An 18,802-nucleotide genomic window follows, 5' to 3' on the forward strand; every position below is an offset into this window, starting at 1 on the left:
TACTCCTATACAAGCCGATGATCGGCTAAAGTTTTATATCTATGCCGGATAACTAACTTCAATTATATCTACCATGAAAGATCTACGCTTTATCTAAATATGCATAAATTCTTATAACTTTCTTGACTTGGTTCCGAGATGGTGGTACAGTCAAAATCAATACAACAAGTTAATGGCTTTGTCTTAGTGACTCCGTCTAGTCAGCCGTGGTCTTAGCCCGCAAAAGAAGTTAAAAGGGCGCTTCTTACCCGGTTAGAACTACTAGACACATGGGCTCATTAACAATACGTATTTGATTTTCGACAGACCCTTTGCTTGGGTAAAAGATTTGTTTCTTCCATACAGTCATTAAAATTATATGAATTTAAATATATTTCTTTTCGACTTTCCTTGGGATGTTGACAAGCTAGATCAAAGATGACCCAAGCGGAACTGTTCAAGATAAGCACTACCAACAGTGGATGTACTGTTTAGGCCCCATATGAAATCCTTCTAGCCATGTGTTTAACAGTGACTGATTCATCAGTTATGATTCCTTTATTAGGAATAGGTAATATCATTAAATCTGTTTATCCTCCTCAGGCTCCGTTATGCTCCTTTTTTAGTCTTTCGTATAACGGAGCTAGGTCTCGAGACAGATTCTTGTAAAATGGGGAAATGTAGTTTAAACTTCCTAACGGTAGGTAAGTGGTTATAAACCAGGGTACAAAAAACATAATATGATTATGCAGAGCACAGTCATTCTCTACTCTCTCTCTCTCTCTTAAGATTGTAAGTTCTATTGCAAGTGTGCCGGACTTTGGCCGGAAAATAAAAGCTTCCTGTTTGTCTATAAGGTATTCTCTTCCTTCATACTATTCTAATACTCCTATACAAGCCGATGATCGGCTAAAGTGATTGGCGAGGGTTAAGCAAGGTAGAGCTTTAACTCTTTCCTTGATGGTTTTAACCAAATTCGTAAGACTATCAGTCCAAGAAAATGAAGTTGCTGCAGTAAGCATCAATGAGATAAATCAAATTATTTCTCAAAATAATTATTTGGGTCTTTATGTTAAAGTTATTGGTGATCATAAAAACTTCTTATTACTTTTAAATTGAATAAAAAATATACTATAATATTAATTTTTAATATAAGAGTCGACTAATATGAAACGAACGCAAAAACAAAAGATATTGAGAAGTCAAAGTTTCTATATCCAATCATCAAACGAAGGTTCAACCTCTTTTGACTATCAAGTTGCACAAAAAAGCTCCCCCCACCAATAGAACTCTAAAAATAGACATCAGAAAAGTGTATACTATATTATTAATTAGTTTAGGATTTAATAATTGTTTCAAAATCTAGACGTGACACTCGAAGTTTTAATTTATTATACCAAATGTCTATAATATTGATACTTTATTGGAATTTAATTATTTTTTAATGTGTTTGTAGCTTTTTAAAAATCTAAGGGAAAAGAGTTTAATATAATCATTTAACTTTGTGATTTAATATTAATATATATTTTTTGTTTAAAAAGTAGTTCACATATATTCTTAACTTATATATACAAATGACTTGTACATATTATTTTGATCGACGGAAGTGAAAAATTAATTAATTTAATTTTTTATATTAAAATAAAAATTAAGCATATTTGATCCATTTCACATATATATTTTTTGATATTCCAAAGAATAATTCGAGTTTTAGTATGGATCTATTTGTTTATCAGAATCTGAGTTCCTTGTTCTTTGTGTAAAAATATAAAAAATAAATAAGTGCGAATGGAATAAGAAGGAAGAATAATTTAAACTATTTTTTTCTGCATACATACTGTACTTCTGTTTTGAAAAAATTACATAAATACACAACTTAAGATATCATAATCTCTAAAGGATTTTTGTGATTATTTTTTAATAGGGGTTGTTGAGTATCAAAAACTTATTACCCGAAATCTTATTCTTTTAGAACGAGTTGAAGGTGTGGGCATTAATGGGAGAGACGAGGCATTAAATTGGGGTTTATGGGGACCAATGCTACGAGCTTTCGGAATAGAATGGGATCTTTGTTCCTACCATTTAAAATAAATACAAAAATCCCCTCTTGGATACATTCATATCCTCTCTCGGATACATTATTCCCATTATATAATATATCATTTGCAATGTATAAAACAGTCAATGAATGTATCTGAGAGCAATGAAAAATCTGAAATTATTGTAATTGAAGAAATTTCTGGGGTAAGATGTGATTAGCCCACAAATATATTGAGATTTTTGTACTTTATATCTTGGTTTTTGTATATGCGATTTGTTTTAGGGCATCTATGTAGATTTTACAAGAAATGAATAAAAAATATATATTTAATCATCAAAATAATGCTCAAATTAGTCATTAAATTTAAAAAGGCAAAAAAAAAATTGTGAAAAAATTAAATATACCCCATATGAATATTTATTTTAATAAAAAAGTCCAAAATTGGTGTGAAATGGATTATATCTAACGTCATAATGCTTCTCTTTATTTGGAGTAAAAAAAACTAATTCATCCATATGATCTGTACCAATCAGAAGTGGATTTAATCATCAAAAACGTGATCGCCTTTACAGTGACAGTCCTGTCACCTAACGGACTCATGTTAACCGTAGATTTAAATCTAATTTTCTCATCAACGGCTGTAATAACGCTGACATTATTCTAAAGGAAGTATCCTTGCATAACTATAGCACTTCTGGAATTTGAAAATTGCAATTTTAGGAATATTCGTTAAATCCACGGCAACGAATCAGCGATACGTTCAATTATATAATTCAATATTGGGTATAAGTTTTCTGCAAAACAGAAAAAGAGGAGTGAGGAAGAAAGGAGACAGTCTCCATGGGTTCACCAAGTAAGTATTACAATCCCCAGATGACAATTTTTGGATTTTTTTTGTTGTTTCTGTGATTTCGTTTTGTTATTTGCTGTATTTAGTTTTGGAATGAAATAGAGCAGAGTCGATTTAGTTATAATGCTCTCTATTTCGTATTATTTCGTTATTGTTATTGCTCTTGTATTTTTTTCAAATTGTTTGACATGCTGTCTACGAGTTAGAGGTAAGGTCTGTGTATACTCTAGATCAATACGATGGGATTACATGGGTATGTTGTTGTTATTATTATGGTTACCTTAGCTAGTTTGGGATTATGTGTGTATTCTAGGAGTGGAATTTTTTCAATATTGTCACTTAGTTCTTGAAAATTGTGTTTTTCAGCTTAGATTGTGTATATCTACAACCCCTTAATGTATATAGGTGCCGGATTTAGTGGAATCATTTGAAAGATTGTTTTTTTCTCTTCTGGGTTTTAACTTTTAAGTTCTCTATGGGCTGAAATCTTTTTAAGTAATGTACAGTGGGCAATTAGTTACTGAAATCTGCACTCAGTTTATATGTATACTCATAATTTACTATGAGTAAATGGGAAGGTTGAACAGTTTTTCAAGAGCTTATCTGTGTGCTTTGTCTGGTACTCTGACAATTACAAATTCTTGTCAAGGCATTTCCCAGATAAGCACGCATTATATGCAGCGTCTTCACATTTATTTGATATCTAATTAACTTGTGGTGATACCATAACTTTATCTATTATGGGGAGTAGGTGGTGCTGATACAAGAAAATAAAGAGATAAGTGTGTTAAAATCTACTCGTCGCATTAATACATGACATTTAAACCTTGAAATTGGTTGGTAACTCTTTATGGTGAGAGATTTTATGTAACTTTAATATTTTACATGCTAAGTTGGGGTTACTGAATTCAGTTCATAAAGAACTCTGTAGGGCAATCTGGCCCCATAAAACTTCAGAGAGGTGTTAGCACTGGTAGTAGTAATTGTTCAACTCTCAATGGTTTTGTGGGCTCTCTGTGTCCCCATTAATATTATGTGATGTTAGGTGAATTTGTAGTCTCCTTTGTTTCCCAACCATAGAATCCCAAATGATATTAAGTGGAGTGGGAACTTGATAAGAAGTGTTTATTTGTAGTGATTTTTGAATCCTCCAAAGCATTGAATGCAATAAATAGGTTTCTTTGAAATCAGTCTATCCAGGTAAGCATTATATATGCTTTGAACTTATCTCTCTACTTCAAAGTGAATGTCATGGTGTGACATGACACAATTTCTTAAGGTAAACTTGGGAAGAAAAGTAAGACTAGTTTTTGAATTTGGAAAATCCTGCTTAATTTTTTTGAGGTATCATATTCAATGAGGCGTGAAATGTTAACCCACTTTGTTTCCAAATATAAAATATAAACATGGATGTTGAGGATTCATATAGTTGCCTCCCACTGATTTTGATTAAGCATTGTTGTTGTTGTTGTAGATTATAGAATTTACATTTAGGATCAGCTGAAGAAAAGAATCTTAGCTCCAAATAAAAAAAAGGAGCAGTATTAGTTACTATTCATTTAGATAGAATTGAAAGTTCAGCCAGATATTACTTATTTCAATTGCTATGATGTGTAGTATTGTGCATCATATAAAGATGGTTCATAATCTAAGTCGGGTTCAAATTATCTCAATCTAACTAGTTAACCAAATATCACAAAAGGAATATAAAGGATTACTGTAGGCAATCCAACTAGCATGTGATTGAAAGTAGTTGATTCATAGAATTAGTAAACCAAATTATGGCCACCAAAAAACTCCTATTATAGAGTAAATCTTATTTTTCATTATTGATTTTCAGAATAAGAATTGAATGTATATCTAGTCTAGTACTTTGTCCAAAGTTTATAAGGATATCCCATTTCAAACTAGGATGTAAACATTGGGTTGAACTTGTTATGCGTACGTGTAATATACCACAAATATAATAAATTACAGTTGAAAATAAATGAATAAACAAATCTTTAGGCTGAGGCGCGGATATCTCGCTCTCTTTAAGGAGATTCAAGCCTACTGCGACATAATCTACACCGATCCAACAATATTACTCTTAACTTGTTCTCTCCAGGATATAACAGCCCAACAACGTTGTACAACTCAAGTAACCCCGGATTAGTTGAAGAGTCCAAAGCTCTACAAAAAGAACACCTTCCTTCAACATATAAATACTCTCTTTTGTATAGTGAATATAATTGAAGACTTAGAATATTTTCTTTGTCTCAACTCTTTCTCTTCTCATCTTTCTTAAGATATTTCACAAAGGAAGAAATACCAGTATATATATGTGAAGAAGTCTTCCATATAATCAATGAGTAGAACGAGGGGTAGTAATGTGGGTAACTTAATGGGATAGATGTTACATAAGTTACAAGAAACTAATGGTCATATGAGTTACAAGAAATTAATGACCATGAGAGTTACAAGAACTAATGATTATATAATTTACAAAAATCAATAGTCATCTTCTACCACAATTTTATAGCCATTAACATATACATTTAATATTTTATTTTAATAATAAAATGCATATGCACCAACATTCCCCCACTTATTTTAATATTAAAATTAAGAGAGGACACCACAATTTAGTTGAAGGTGGACTATTATGCATAATGAAGGTGTGCTCTGCATTGAACCTTCACTTGGTAAAACAGTAACCTTTACTCCAAAGTCAGTAGTGGTCTCAGACTTGAACTATGAGTGCTTAGGAGAAATAAAGTATTACTGCTTACACACAATAATCAGGGTGTTGACATAAGCTTTCATAGCCAGGACATTACGGCCTTGTGCTATCCTAGTTTTCATGAGCATTTTTTAGAATAACCCCATGCATAGAAAGCTGTCTACTTTCACACTCACATAGGTGAAATCTGTCAAGGAAGCTCCTATAATTTGACATTCCACTCATACGAGATACAGACTTTCATTAAGAGTTCAAAGACTCAACCTGCACAAATCATTTTAGGATAAATGCACTTACATCATATGGATTGAATAAAATAAACAATATTGCATTTCATAACAAGTCATCATATGATTCGTTCTTCCCTTTGAACCTGGTTATAGGATCTCTAGTCCCCAGGTTGGGTTTCCTCATTTATGACTTAGATTTATGAGCTTTCATATCATCCCCCTCGATGTGCTTCAGACCCTTTATCTTGTTAAGGCCTTAGTTTACGATTATCACAAGTTTTAACACAATAAATATTGATGGTATATCAATGATCAACATGATCTCACAATATTGTGTTTTTTCCTCGTGAGTTTGAATTTACCGTTTTAATAATGATTTTGTACTCTACCATTATATTGGTGCTATCACAATTAATCAAAATTAGAAAAATTAATTTCTCAAAATAAAGTGTTTGATATAGTAAAATCAAGTCACTTTTTCACTTATTGAAGCTTAATTTTTTTTTACTTCAACCTCCACAGTAGATAAGCAAGTAATATAATTTGCTTTTCTCACTTCCAACAATTAGCACCAATTTTCTCATCTTGTATATCAAGTCAGGTTGTTAGTCACATAGCTCATATCTTTATGAGGCTAGAAACTCCCTTTTTTCTGTCACACAATTGAATAAAAAAGAGTTGCAAGACTCACACAACCATGTATTTCACAATTATTCCACCATAATGTGACTTGACAAGTTAAGAAAATTTCATCACGTGTTTTATGGTATTTTTAATTTCAAGAATGAAAATTTTCTCACCCAAAACATTTCATGTTAGCTACTCAACATGTTTTTCATAATTTATTTATAACTCTCATGTTAGAGTCAGAATCATCCCATTATAGCCAAACAACAACATGTGATTTATTCCACAATAAATATATGCATTTGTAATACTCTTTTTTTAGAGCATTTCTCAAAGATGCAAAAATCATAATTTCACAAATATTTTTTCATCATTTTATGAACCCCACTATTTTAAGAATTTAAATAACATTTTTTCCATGAAAAGAAGTATAACTTTATCCATGAAAATATTAGGTAAAAAGTTTTTTTTCTTTTACCTTTTCTCCGCTTGAATTGAGCAAGTAGAAAAATACTTTACCCTTACATCTCTTCTCTTCCATCTCTTGAAGAGAGCGACGTTGAACGGAATGTTGATCTCCTATTTTGATATTCACACTTTTTCAAACTGTAACAAAAACATGAGTCTCCTTAAAATTGTTGGTGTAATATACCACAAATACAATAAATTACAGTTGAAAATAAATGACAAAAAATGAATAAACAAATCTTTAGGCTGAGGCGCGAATATCTCGCTCTCTTTTAGGAGATTCAAGCTCACTGCGACATAATCTACACCGATCCAGCAGTAATACTCTTGACTCGTCCCTCTAGGATACAACAACCCGACAATGTCATACATCTCAAGCAACTCCGGATTTGTTGAAGAGTCCAAAGCTCCACAAAAAGAACACCTTCCTTCAATATATAAATACTCTCTTTTGTATAGTGAATATAGTTGAAGACTAAAAATATTTTCTTTGTCTCAACTCTCTCGCTTCTCATCTTTCTTAAGATATTTCACAAAGGAAGAAACACCACTATTTATAGGTGAAAAAGTCTTCCATATAATCAATGGGTAGAATGAGGGGTAGTAATGTGGGTAGATAAATGTGATAGATGCTATATAAGTTACAAGAAACTAATGACCATATGAGTTACAAGAAACTAATGACCATGAGAGTTACAACAAAAACCAATAGTCATCTTCTACCACAATTTTATAGCCACTAACATATAGATTTAATATTTTATTTTAATAATAAAATGCATATGCACCAACATTATGATATATTCAGATATCCTGTGTCGCAAGTACAATTCAGTTATGCTTTGGATGAACAAATCGTTGACTGTATATTCTTCGCACATTTATCATGCTGCCTGTTGCTAAATATGTGTATTGACCATAACTATCGATTAATCCTAGTTTAGAACTGAGACACAGTGGTCGTTGTGTGAGTATTGCTTGTTAATTTCCAAAGGTTTTCCATATTTTAGACTGATAGTTAAGACATTATAACTTTTCTCAAGCTGCAATGAATTGGATTATCAGAATAGATCAATTGATGTCAAGTACATGCATTCATGCATATATTGGTCTCTCCATACATACACCATTATATATACCATGTTCACGTGTGAAATCATTGACCATGGATAGACAAGCAAAGGTAACATTTATAATCATCTGTGTGCATATACAGAATATTACCTCTTTCTCAATGTACTTTGCAGGTGTTGTCCCTTATATCTTTCTGCTACTTCTTGTTGGATGCTCGGCCAGACCTCTCTACCCACTTCCTGGCAGAAGAAATGATAGGAATAAACAGCCTTTACAAACATTTCGAGCTTACAACATTGCACACCGAGGTTCAAATGGAGAAATTCCTGAAGAAACTGCAGCAGCATACATGGTATGCCTACAATAGAATCATCATATAGTTTTCAAAACATCCAGTTTCCAAAGTAGCAACTAGGAATCGGGTCTAGTCTCCAATAAAATGGCTTCACTTAAGGTGACATGGTTGATGCTGAAACTACAATTATAGGGAAAATCCCTTTTGATGTTTGTATAGCACCTTTCTGCTTGCAATAACTGATGTTGAAATACTAGCAAACAGGCTGTTTCTTTAAATAAACTGCAAAACATGCCCCTGAAGCTCTATTATTATGCAGAGAGCTATTGAAGAGGGTACTGATTTCATCGAAACAGATATTTTAGCATCTAAAGATGGCGCTCTTATATGTTTCCATGATGTCATACTTGATGATATGACTGATATAGCAAATCACAAGGAGTTTGCTGATCGAAAGAGGACCTATGATGTTCAAGGGGTTAACACTACTGGATATTTTCTGGGTATGGATGTTATAATTTCACATGTGCTAACTTCTGGTTTTTTTTCCGTTAATAATAGATTATGTCCTCTTGCTGTCATCTTGTGTTAGCTTCATTTTCTTCATTTTACCTTCTAAGTATTATACTATTTCTTTACTGATATGATATGTATCATTACTTCACCTATTAGTAATTTCTTGCACTAATATGTAGTTGACTTCACCCTTGAAGAATTGAAGCTTCTGCGCGTTAAGCAGAGATATCCTTTCAGAGATCAGCAATATAATGGTTAGTTTTCTAAGCATTCCTATAAACACAAAACAAGATAGAGAAATTTATGCTACGGGAAATGTAACATCAACAAAAAATGCTGCTTTTGATTGACTTTTCCCAACAACAAGACAGGCGTGTTCCTGCAATTATTCTATATGAGGATAGTTTCTTCAGAAAAATGCATCTCACTGCCTCCAATATTTTTCACCTTTTTCGTTTTCAATTAACATGCAGGAGAATTTTCTATCATTACTTTTGAGGAGTTCATCTCAATTGCATTGGATGCCCATAGAGTTGTAGGAATATATCCAGAGATTAAAAATCCAGTCCTTATCAACCAACACGTGAGTTCATTCCCTTTCTGCTACAAAATTGGGGAAACTGATTTTTAATTGCAGAGTATGTTTTGCTGGAAAATCAGTTGATACCCTTATGTGTTATTCTCAGTTTTAAAACTGGTATCCTTATGTATTACTTTCAGTTATCTTATACACTAACTGCTGGTTCCAACAGGTCAAATGGCCAGGTGGTAAGAAATTTGAGGACAAGTTTGTTGAGACACTGAAGAAGTATGGATACAATGGTTCATATATGTCGAAGCAATGGTTAAAGCAGCCTGCATTCATTCAATCTTTTGCGCCAACGTCACTAATTTATATATCAAACCAAACAGACCTGCCTAAGATCTTCCTCATTGATGACACAAATACACCAACTCAAGACACCAATCAGGTTTTTAACACGAATTCATTCAGATTCTTGTTTAAAAGTTTACAGGATTAACAAGTACACTTTACAGGCTTGATAAAAAAATAGAAATTTACTCTTTGCTGATTAAGAAATTAACCTCCATTCTAACATGTATTCTCTTTTTAGGAATTTAGTTTTGTTGAAAAGATACCCTAGAGAAATCTGCTTGTCACACCGTTTTGCTATTGCTAAGAAAATCAATGATCCTTTTACATTTCAGTCATATTGGGAGATTACTTCAGATGGTTATCTTGACTATATCAAGGAATATGTGGTGGGGATTGGGCCCTGGAAGGACACCATAGTTCCTTGTTCCAGCAATTATATGCAAACACCTTCTGATCTCGTCGCAAGAGCACATGCCCGTAATCTACAGGTATCTGATCAATCATTGATTGTGGGATATCATTGACATGTGAAGTTAATTGACGATATGATATTTTCTTCCACTGGTCTCTGTTCCACGGTTATTAATTTTATTGTGCACTGAGATTAGATTACTGTTAATTGAAGGAAAAGGAAATACCTATATATCATATAAAGTGTTTTGAATTGACATGTTATGTACTTTTTTAACTTGTTGAGTCTGTTCTGTTGTAAGTTTGAGGGGTGCTTGGTTGCTTCTAGTTGGTGAATGTCTGCCTCTAAGTTCCAGGGTCATTGTTTTTACTTCTAATTCTTAGAGAGCCTAGTGAGTCACTATGCATTAATGACTAGTGCCTTCTATCATAGATCCGCTACATCTTTCTGCACTCCATTTTATGTTTAGCACGCCTCTTCTTAGAAATTAGAATTGTCGAGTTTCCATTAACTAGTGCCTTCTGAATTATTGAGTTTTCAAAGAAACTGAATGAACCTGCTTTAATACCTATCCCATGTGTAGAATGGTCTTTCTTTTTTCTCCTTTTCCGTGCAATTCATCTTAATTTCATACATATTTATCCTCTGAATTTCAATAACAAATCCAGGTGCATCCATACACTTTCCGGAATGAGAACCAATTTGTACATTTCAACTTCAGTGAAGATCCATACAACGAGTTTGACTACTGGATAAACAAGATGGGGGTTGATGGCCTCTTCACAGACTTCACAGGCAGCCTTCACCACTATCAGGAATGGACCAATCCATTTGCATCTGGAGAAAAAGAAGCAACTAGGCTTCTGAATAAGATTGAATTGATGCTTTCCAAGTTCAAATACACCTGAGTTAAATTCTATTCAACATTGTCTGTGACAAGGCAATGCTATTTATTGGTCTGTATATATCATTGGCTTTCCAATTTATATTTACCAAAAGAAAAACAGGTTTCAATATATTGTGATTAGTGCAATGACACTCTTGAAACATTTGGACCCTCTAAACCTATCTCCTAGATTATTGTTTTATACAAGAGATTTGCCTTCTTGGGAAATTTTGTTTCATGTTCTTCGTTGGTGTCACTTGCAATGGACTTTTGCCAACTTTTTTACACTTTGTGTCCCTTTAGCAGGCAACATTCACTTCTGCCTACTTGCTTCTTGGATTTTAACATCTTTCTTAGCATACTCTTACAAAAAGGCATAATAATGAAAACAACAATAACATACTCACTGTAATCTCACAAGGTTTGGTGTGTGCCCGGTCTTAACCCTACCTTGTACAAAAAGATATAAGGAGGGGAAAAACATATGTCAATTAACATATGTACATTGCATATATTTGACTACTTAGCTTCTCGGCAGATCTCTGAATTTTGTGTATTTCTCCTTTATTTTGCACCTCACGAACCTTTTGCACATCTTTGTTGAGTTTTTGTATTTCGCTTGTTTTTCTGTATGATGGAGGAGGATTTTCCGACAATCATATTTTTGTTTTTCACGCATTGATTGTAAGTGAATACATACAACATAACATATAGTGACTGTATCCATCAAATTGTATACGTTGATATGACCACTAGAGAAAATGAATACAAGTGATACAATCGTAGGAACATGTGAAATTAGAGTGACTGAATACAACAAATATAGTGTCATGCTTTTCTTGTTTTGTTGTTTGTATCATTGTACACCTGAATTATATTCGTCGATATAACCTAATTGCGCATATGAATACAACAAACACAAATCTGTGACACCTCAAACACTTGTCCCGAATGGTAAAAACCTAAACTATAACTATATATTATTAATAAAGTCCAAACTATAATCATTTATGAAAGACTCCTCAATTTTAAACCATTTTTTGTTAATAAACTGAAAAGTAATTATCGTACTTATAAAAGACAATGTCAAAGTACTTTCAAAAAGTTTGATATTTAACCATATATATCAAAAAGTTTAAAATTTGTTCAGTTTAATAAATTCACATTAATTAAAAACTAGTAATAAATATATTAAGTCACATATAATAAAATATTTTTTTCCAATTACACTAATCTGTATTGGGTAGTATATACTAGTAAAATTACCCGCGTTTCGCGCGGAAATTTAATATCATGGAATTTATAAAATAATACTTAAAATCTAACAATTATTAAAATTAAAACACTATATTATCTTACATACAAAATTACGTAGTAACAAACATTAACAATGTAAAGGAAAATGAAAATTATTATATACTTATCATTTATCCTTAATAACATAAGCATAAATAAATGATTATAAAAATCATACCAAGATCTGTAACATAAGCAATCATGTCAGTGAGCCACTCAACAGGGTCGAAGTACACAAATATTTAATTGTGAAGAAGAAGAAGAAGAAGAATTTTCGTTGTTTTAAAATTTAAAATGAGAGGAAATCCCTCTATTTATAGATAACAAAAGGTAGTGTGAACAAATGTTTATTGTGCCTTATCGAAAATGTTACAACTATTGAAAAAGTTTTAACCCTTCGGAAAGGTCAAAACCTTTCATAAAAGTCGCAACTCTTCATTAAAGTCACAATTTTTCATAAAAATCACAATTTTTCATAAAAGTCGCAACTCTTCATTGAAGTCGCAACTTTTCATAAAAGTCACAACTTTTCGTAAATTTCACAACTTTTCATGAAAGGGGAAAGCTAGTTTTGTAAATAAATAAATTAAAAAGGAATTCTGGTTTGTGGTGGCGCCACGTAAGCGGGACTAAGCTTTTCTTTTTTATATATATTTCTATACATAGTAGAAGAGAGTTTCAAGTTTTTCAACATGTCAGTTTTTGGGTATTTAATAACAGTTTGAGGGTATTAAAGTCTTTACAAAGTTTTATTGAATAAAGTTGCTTAGCAGAGTTGTCTTTTATGCTTTATCAATTGGACTCCATCAAGAGCTCTAAAAAGAGCTCATCCTTTTATCATTTAATTACAAAGCATACCCCTATAATTCCATGGAAGCTGAAGATAGGATAGGTCCCATTAGTTTTTATAGAGTATTTTAAAAAAAAATTGGTGAATAGAAGCACACTATTTCTATGTATGCCCTGGGCATAAGTTAAATATTATTTTGTGTGTTAATTTTATTTATTCAATTATTAAACGATAGATTTTATTTTAACTTGTTATTATTAAAATGCAAAGTGAGGACAGTAATTTTCTTATATTTTATTTTTAATATTAATTACTTATTTTTTAAAATTATTTTTCAACACCTAATATTAAATATTAATTAATAGGAGTATTTTGTGGGAAAAAAATAGTCATGTTAATCACTATTTTCTTAGTAGATAAATGTGACAAATAAAATTGAACAAGAGAATATATACTTCAAAGTTACATTGAGAAAGTAATTTGTGGAAATAAATAAATAATGAGGAGAACCAGTAATACGATGAAAATGTTATTCTCCAATTTTGTTGGGATTTTTTGTTAAATCAATTCATATCAATTAATTATAATTAATAACATATATAATTGTTTTTTAATTTAAATCTTATATTAAAATATTTTCTCTTACACTTGTTCATTTTAGCAAATTAAGGAAAAAAATATTTTCGTATAATCTATCTTTTTTATTAAATAATTCTATGAAATACTAACGGTCAATTTTATTAATATTTGTTTTTATAAAATACAAATCTATCTAACCTATAGTTTTAATTAAAGAAACCTAATAATTGATCTGGTTCAATTCAATGTGGTCATTATTTTAGTTTCTGGAATTTGACTATTTGAAAAACATCTTTCGCAAATGCATAATATACTCCTAAATAATTAGGAATTTAGATTTTTTTAGAACATTAGTAATATATATTAGGGAAAATTGTATGAAATAGCAAACTATTAATTTAAATTAAAATGTTATAATCATAGTTTATTTTAATTGTAATTCGCAGCAAACATCCCATTTTTTTGTCATCTAATTCGGAATACAATTAGCCATTTTCGGTATATAATTAACCATTTTATACATTTCAATATAAAATGTATAAAATGCGTATGTGTTTGTATAAATCGAGAGAAAAGTGTATATACAAATACAAATATATATATTTTCGTCCTATACACTTATAGTTATACAAATACATATCTTATTATACAAATTACAATGTATAAATGAATTTATACAAAACAGAACAATTTGTATAAAATTTGATGTTTCTAGCGAATTATACAAATCAAAAGCTCCATAGCAAACATAAAATTTGATATGGGGCGCAATTATGCAAACTATAGCTATAACATATAAATATGATTTTTATGTTTGCTGTATGTGAAAATTGTTCATATATTAATGTTGGGCCCGTGCTTACACGGGCCATTTTTTCTAGTATATATATATATAGTACTCCGGTTCCTCAATTACACCTTGCGCAAGAAACCTTAAACCGGTTCGGAGCACATACAAATCACTTCAGAGTTCAGACTATCGGAGAAGAACATCTATCGGCGAAACCAAAATGTTGTTTCAACTTCCTCGCCTGACCAATGCTCTCCGGGAACCATTTGACGCCGATCAAGCTTACCTTCACCGGAAAACCATTCTGCAAAATCTCAAGTCTCGCAGGTACCAGAATCGGATCTTCAAATTACACACCCTTTTCGTTTTTGATTAATAATTTTTTTTCTTGTTTTCAGTACTGCAACTTCACTTGAAGAATCAGAACTTGCTCGAAAGATTGTGTATAAATGGGACGAAGGTACTATTGATTTATTAAGAATTAGTACGTTCTTCTTTTTTCGTTTTGAATATACTTTAAGAATATTTGAGATACATGGAAATATGTTCGATATAGTCATCTCAATTAGCTTATGATTGAAAGGAAGCATTTTGAAATTCTTTTATGCCCCTTTTCATTTCCACTGCTTAATGAATTGTTCTGTAATTGGTGCAGCTTCTCCTGAGTTGCGGCAAGCCTATAAGCAGTTTATAGGCGTGGTGGTTGAGTTGATGAAGGGTGAGATTGTGTCAGAGGAGTTTAGGGAGGTGGCATTCAGTGTGTATAGGCTTTTCAGTGGGCCAATGGTGGAGGGTGAGGAACACAGGCGTATTGCTGAGAAGAAGTAAGCATACAGTTTCTAGATGTATTGCTTGAAGATAACTTATTGCTCCTTAGTTTGTCTGTGTATATTTATATTTATGGTACTTGCTAATCTTTAGAATACATGAGGATCAGTTGGGGATGGGGTGGAGTGGTGAACCAATTGGTCATGCTGATATGCTTTTATCGCTAGGAAATAAATGGAGAATGTCGGCTAGTAAAATGAATAGGTGCATGATCAACGATGCCTTAGCTGCTCAGCAGGGTTTTTAAGTCTCTTTTTTTCTTCATCAAAAAGTCTCTTTTTTCATCCCTTTTCCCCAGCACGTGAAGTTCTGTAAGCTAGGATAAAAACTGTTCCGACTGCTTGCTGTATCCGTCTCGCGTTGTAGTATATTTCAATCCACTTGCAGTTTGTATCTGTTCCTTTTGATACTTCTTATTTGAGAACCTATTCGCCAAAAATAAAGGAGAAAAAAGATAATTGCTGATGCTAGTATCAGGCCAAATGAGTTCTCATATTAGGTCCACTTATATAGGCTTCTGCTGGGTCCAGAAGCACCGTGGGCATTTAGTTTTTTGCAGAAGGATCTAAAAGGCATTTTGTCCCATTCGTTGTTCTCTGTGTATCAGATTCATAAATCTTCCAAAGCAAAAAGTCAACTTCATTACATTATATTTCATTGTGTGAATTAGTGCTTGATACCTTACAGAAAACTCTACATGTTAGACCTTTTTAATTGTTAGGCAAAAAGATCACCCAGTAGTGGAATGTTCTTGATGGATGTGTTAATGTTATTCATACCCAGAAGTCAAAGGTTTTTCAGTCCTTGATTGCTGAAATGTAAGTTACTCCTTGTAATCTATATCTTAAAGAGTTGAAAAATGGATTCTAGAACCAGCATGCTTCTTATACTTTTCTTATCTGCTGCCAGCTAAGGTAATTGTTAGTAAAGATTGCATGACTAACATTTGTTGTGCGCAAAGTATTAAAGTTTCTTATCAACATAATAATTAGCATAAGGTTGAAAAAGAATCTAGAGTAATACTGATACAACAACAACATACCCAGTGTAATCCTACATGCGAAATAAATGGCGAATAGTAAAGACCTGGAGATCAGATATTAGGTGTATATTTTTTCTTTCCTTGAATATTTTGTGAATGTCTGCATGCTGAGAAAGTTTCTTTGAACTGCTAGTCTGCTAAGTCAATCTTTTATTTTGAATGCAGGCTAGATTTGCAAAAACTTGTTGGCTACGTAGTTTCAGACTCATTACTATCAAGAGTTGCCTCTTTAGCACAAGGATTGTATGAGTTGCAGAATAATCACCCTGGAATTGAGACCGTCTCTTTACCAGAAGTGTCTAATGGAACCACTGATGAAGTGGAATTTGGCTCGGACCTTGTGTTCAGACTGCCAGCTCGTTTTTTAATTGATGTTTCCTTGGAAGATTCTGATTTTCTTGTTGAGCAGGATAGTGCACCTTCTTCAAGTCATGAAACACAGAATGAACATGGCTCCTTCTCAAATTTTAGAGAATCTGTATCTGGTGGAAAATTTGATTTAAGCTGGTTAAGCGATGCCTGTGATGAGATAGTTAGAGGAAGTACTTCGCAGCTTCCTCGAGATGAACTGGCAATGGCCATATGCCGCGTACTTGATTCAGAGAAACCAGGGGATGAGGTAACAATATACCCCTTTCACTTCATAGTTCTGTGACATGCTTTAACCTCATCTTTTGGCACATCAGTTCCGGAAGCATATAATATGTTTCTTTTTTAGATAGCTGGCGATTTGCTTGACCTTGTTGGTGATGGTGCATTTGAAACAGTTCAGGATCTTATCATGGTAAGAATTTTGAGCTGATATTCTAATTATTGTGGATCTTCATTGGACATATCATCAAATTGTTCTTTAAATTTATGATGCATTGAAGTAAAAAGTATGTACAGTACCTACGGTGTAAAGTAGTCTGAGTCTGATGATATGTTTTAGGATTGGTTGAGAGATTATAAATACAAATCTGGGCCTCATAGTATTTATGAGTTGAGTTCTCCAAAATACTAGATTTATGGTAAATAGAAACAGTAAGCAATCAGGTAGAGAATCATTCAAATAGCAGTAAGCAATTAGGTTCATCCATTTGCAATTTGGTACTGTTTAAATTATAACTTTTCTCCATTCTACCTTTTTCATGAGATCTTGTTCTTCCTATCTCAGCACAAAAAGGAAATTGTTGATGCAATCCATCATGGACTAATTGAACTGAAAGCTGACAAGATGACTACAGGCGGGCAATCGCGCGCTCCTAGTTATGCCGTCCAGGTAAGTAATAGATATATAGCCATGATAATGTCATACATACAATGCCACACTTGGCATTTGAATTTACTTGTTACTAGTCGAACAGGTAACTGTTCAAACCGAGTCTGAAAAGCAAATTGATAAACTTCGTCGCAAGGAAGAAAGGAAGCATAGGCGAGGAACAAATAATGGGGTTGAGGGTGATTTGTCCACCGTGAGTTTTAGTTCTTTGCTTCATGCTAGTGAGAAGAAATATATATTTGAGGACCTCGTTGGTCATGGTGAAGGGACAAACACCTTAGGTCCTACAGCCCTTCCTCAAGGAACTATCAGAAAACACTACAAAGGATATGAAGAAGTCATTATCCCTCCAACACCAACTGCATCTATGAAACCTGGGGAGAGACTGGTATTTCCCTTTTCTGCCACTATGTTTTCCTTTACTTATTGTTGTTCTCTCAGCTACTTATATACTTTTGCTTAATATTGGAGACACTTGTTAATACTATTGTCTAGTACTTCTCTTTTCTGGTCCTCATTTTATTATTATTATATATATATATAGAGAGAGAGAGAGAGAGAGCTATAGATATGGTTTTGTTTGTAGTGGACATGGTTATGAAAATTAATTATCTGGGAGGTAGAGTTTGGTTTGAATGAAGTGTTGCTAGAGTTTGTTGCAAAACCTGTTTGTATAGTAATTGTCAAACTGCTTCGGTCCTTCCCTGCATTCAATATTTGATGCTAGCAGCACTTTATCTTTCCACATATAAAAATGAAAATGTACATGAAGTAGATCAGATGATTAATTTCCTTTGTTCTTTTCACATGTAACTAGTGTACCAAGATACATATTACTGGGGTTGTGCTTCTCATCCATTGCTTGCTGTGTGCTATTCTTTATTAAATTTTTGTGTTATTTTTTCAAAATATACTTGATGCTTGAATATGCTTTCTAATGGACGATGCATCTGTAAATCATGCTTACCCGACGCTCTATCTTGGTACTGAAGACAATCCAAAGCTCGTCTATTTGCTAGATCAGTCGTCAATTCTTGTGTTTAGTACTGAATCTAAACAAGAAAGGTAAAACTCATTTGTTATATGCTATTATGGTAGTAGTTTGGCTGGAATGGAGTTCTGTACTTTTTTGGATTAGTATGGCACAGCCTGCATACTGTGGTTTTATGGAATAATACAGGATATAATTTTTTCTCTTTCTAGATCCTCGTAATTTCTATTTTTGTCACTGTTAAGCAT

At 32.6% G+C, this 18,802-nt stretch overlaps 2 protein-coding genes across 2 annotated transcripts in view; both read left to right on the forward strand.

The window, feature by feature from the left end:
- Positions 1-2,722: 2,722 nt before the first annotated feature.
- LOC102605105 (glycerophosphodiester phosphodiesterase GDPD6) lies at positions 2,723-11,213 on the forward strand. The gene is made up of 8 exons (XM_006354690.2): positions 2,723-2,873; positions 8,165-8,343; positions 8,606-8,789; positions 8,982-9,056; positions 9,276-9,385; positions 9,555-9,773; positions 10,012-10,167; positions 10,760-11,213. The coding sequence occupies exons 1-8, from the start codon at positions 2,861-2,863 to the stop codon at positions 10,997-10,999; spliced, it is 1,176 nt and encodes a 391-aa protein (XP_006354752.1). The 5' UTR covers positions 2,723-2,860; the 3' UTR covers positions 11,000-11,213.
- A 3,342-nt stretch (positions 11,214-14,555) lies between these two features.
- Positions 14,556-18,802, forward strand: part of LOC102605438 (activating signal cointegrator 1 complex subunit 3) — a 34,380-nt gene continuing 30,133 nt past the window's right edge. The window contains exons 1-7 of the mRNA XM_006354691.1: positions 14,556-14,759; positions 14,831-14,892; positions 15,088-15,256; positions 16,468-16,921; positions 17,021-17,086; positions 17,459-17,563; positions 17,649-17,951. Of these exons, the coding sequence (XP_006354753.1) occupies positions 14,653-14,759; positions 14,831-14,892; positions 15,088-15,256; positions 16,468-16,921; positions 17,021-17,086; positions 17,459-17,563; positions 17,649-17,951 (1,266 nt within the window). The 5' untranslated portion in view covers positions 14,556-14,652. The remainder of the gene's footprint in view (positions 14,760-14,830; positions 14,893-15,087; positions 15,257-16,467; positions 16,922-17,020; positions 17,087-17,458; positions 17,564-17,648; positions 17,952-18,802) is intronic.

Source organism: Solanum tuberosum, unplaced genomic scaffold (genome assembly GCF_000226075.1).
Source record: "Solanum tuberosum cultivar DM 1-3 516 R44 unplaced genomic scaffold, SolTub_3.0 scf00180, whole genome shotgun sequence".
NCBI classification, from domain to species: Eukaryota; Viridiplantae; Streptophyta; class Magnoliopsida; order Solanales; family Solanaceae; genus Solanum; species Solanum tuberosum.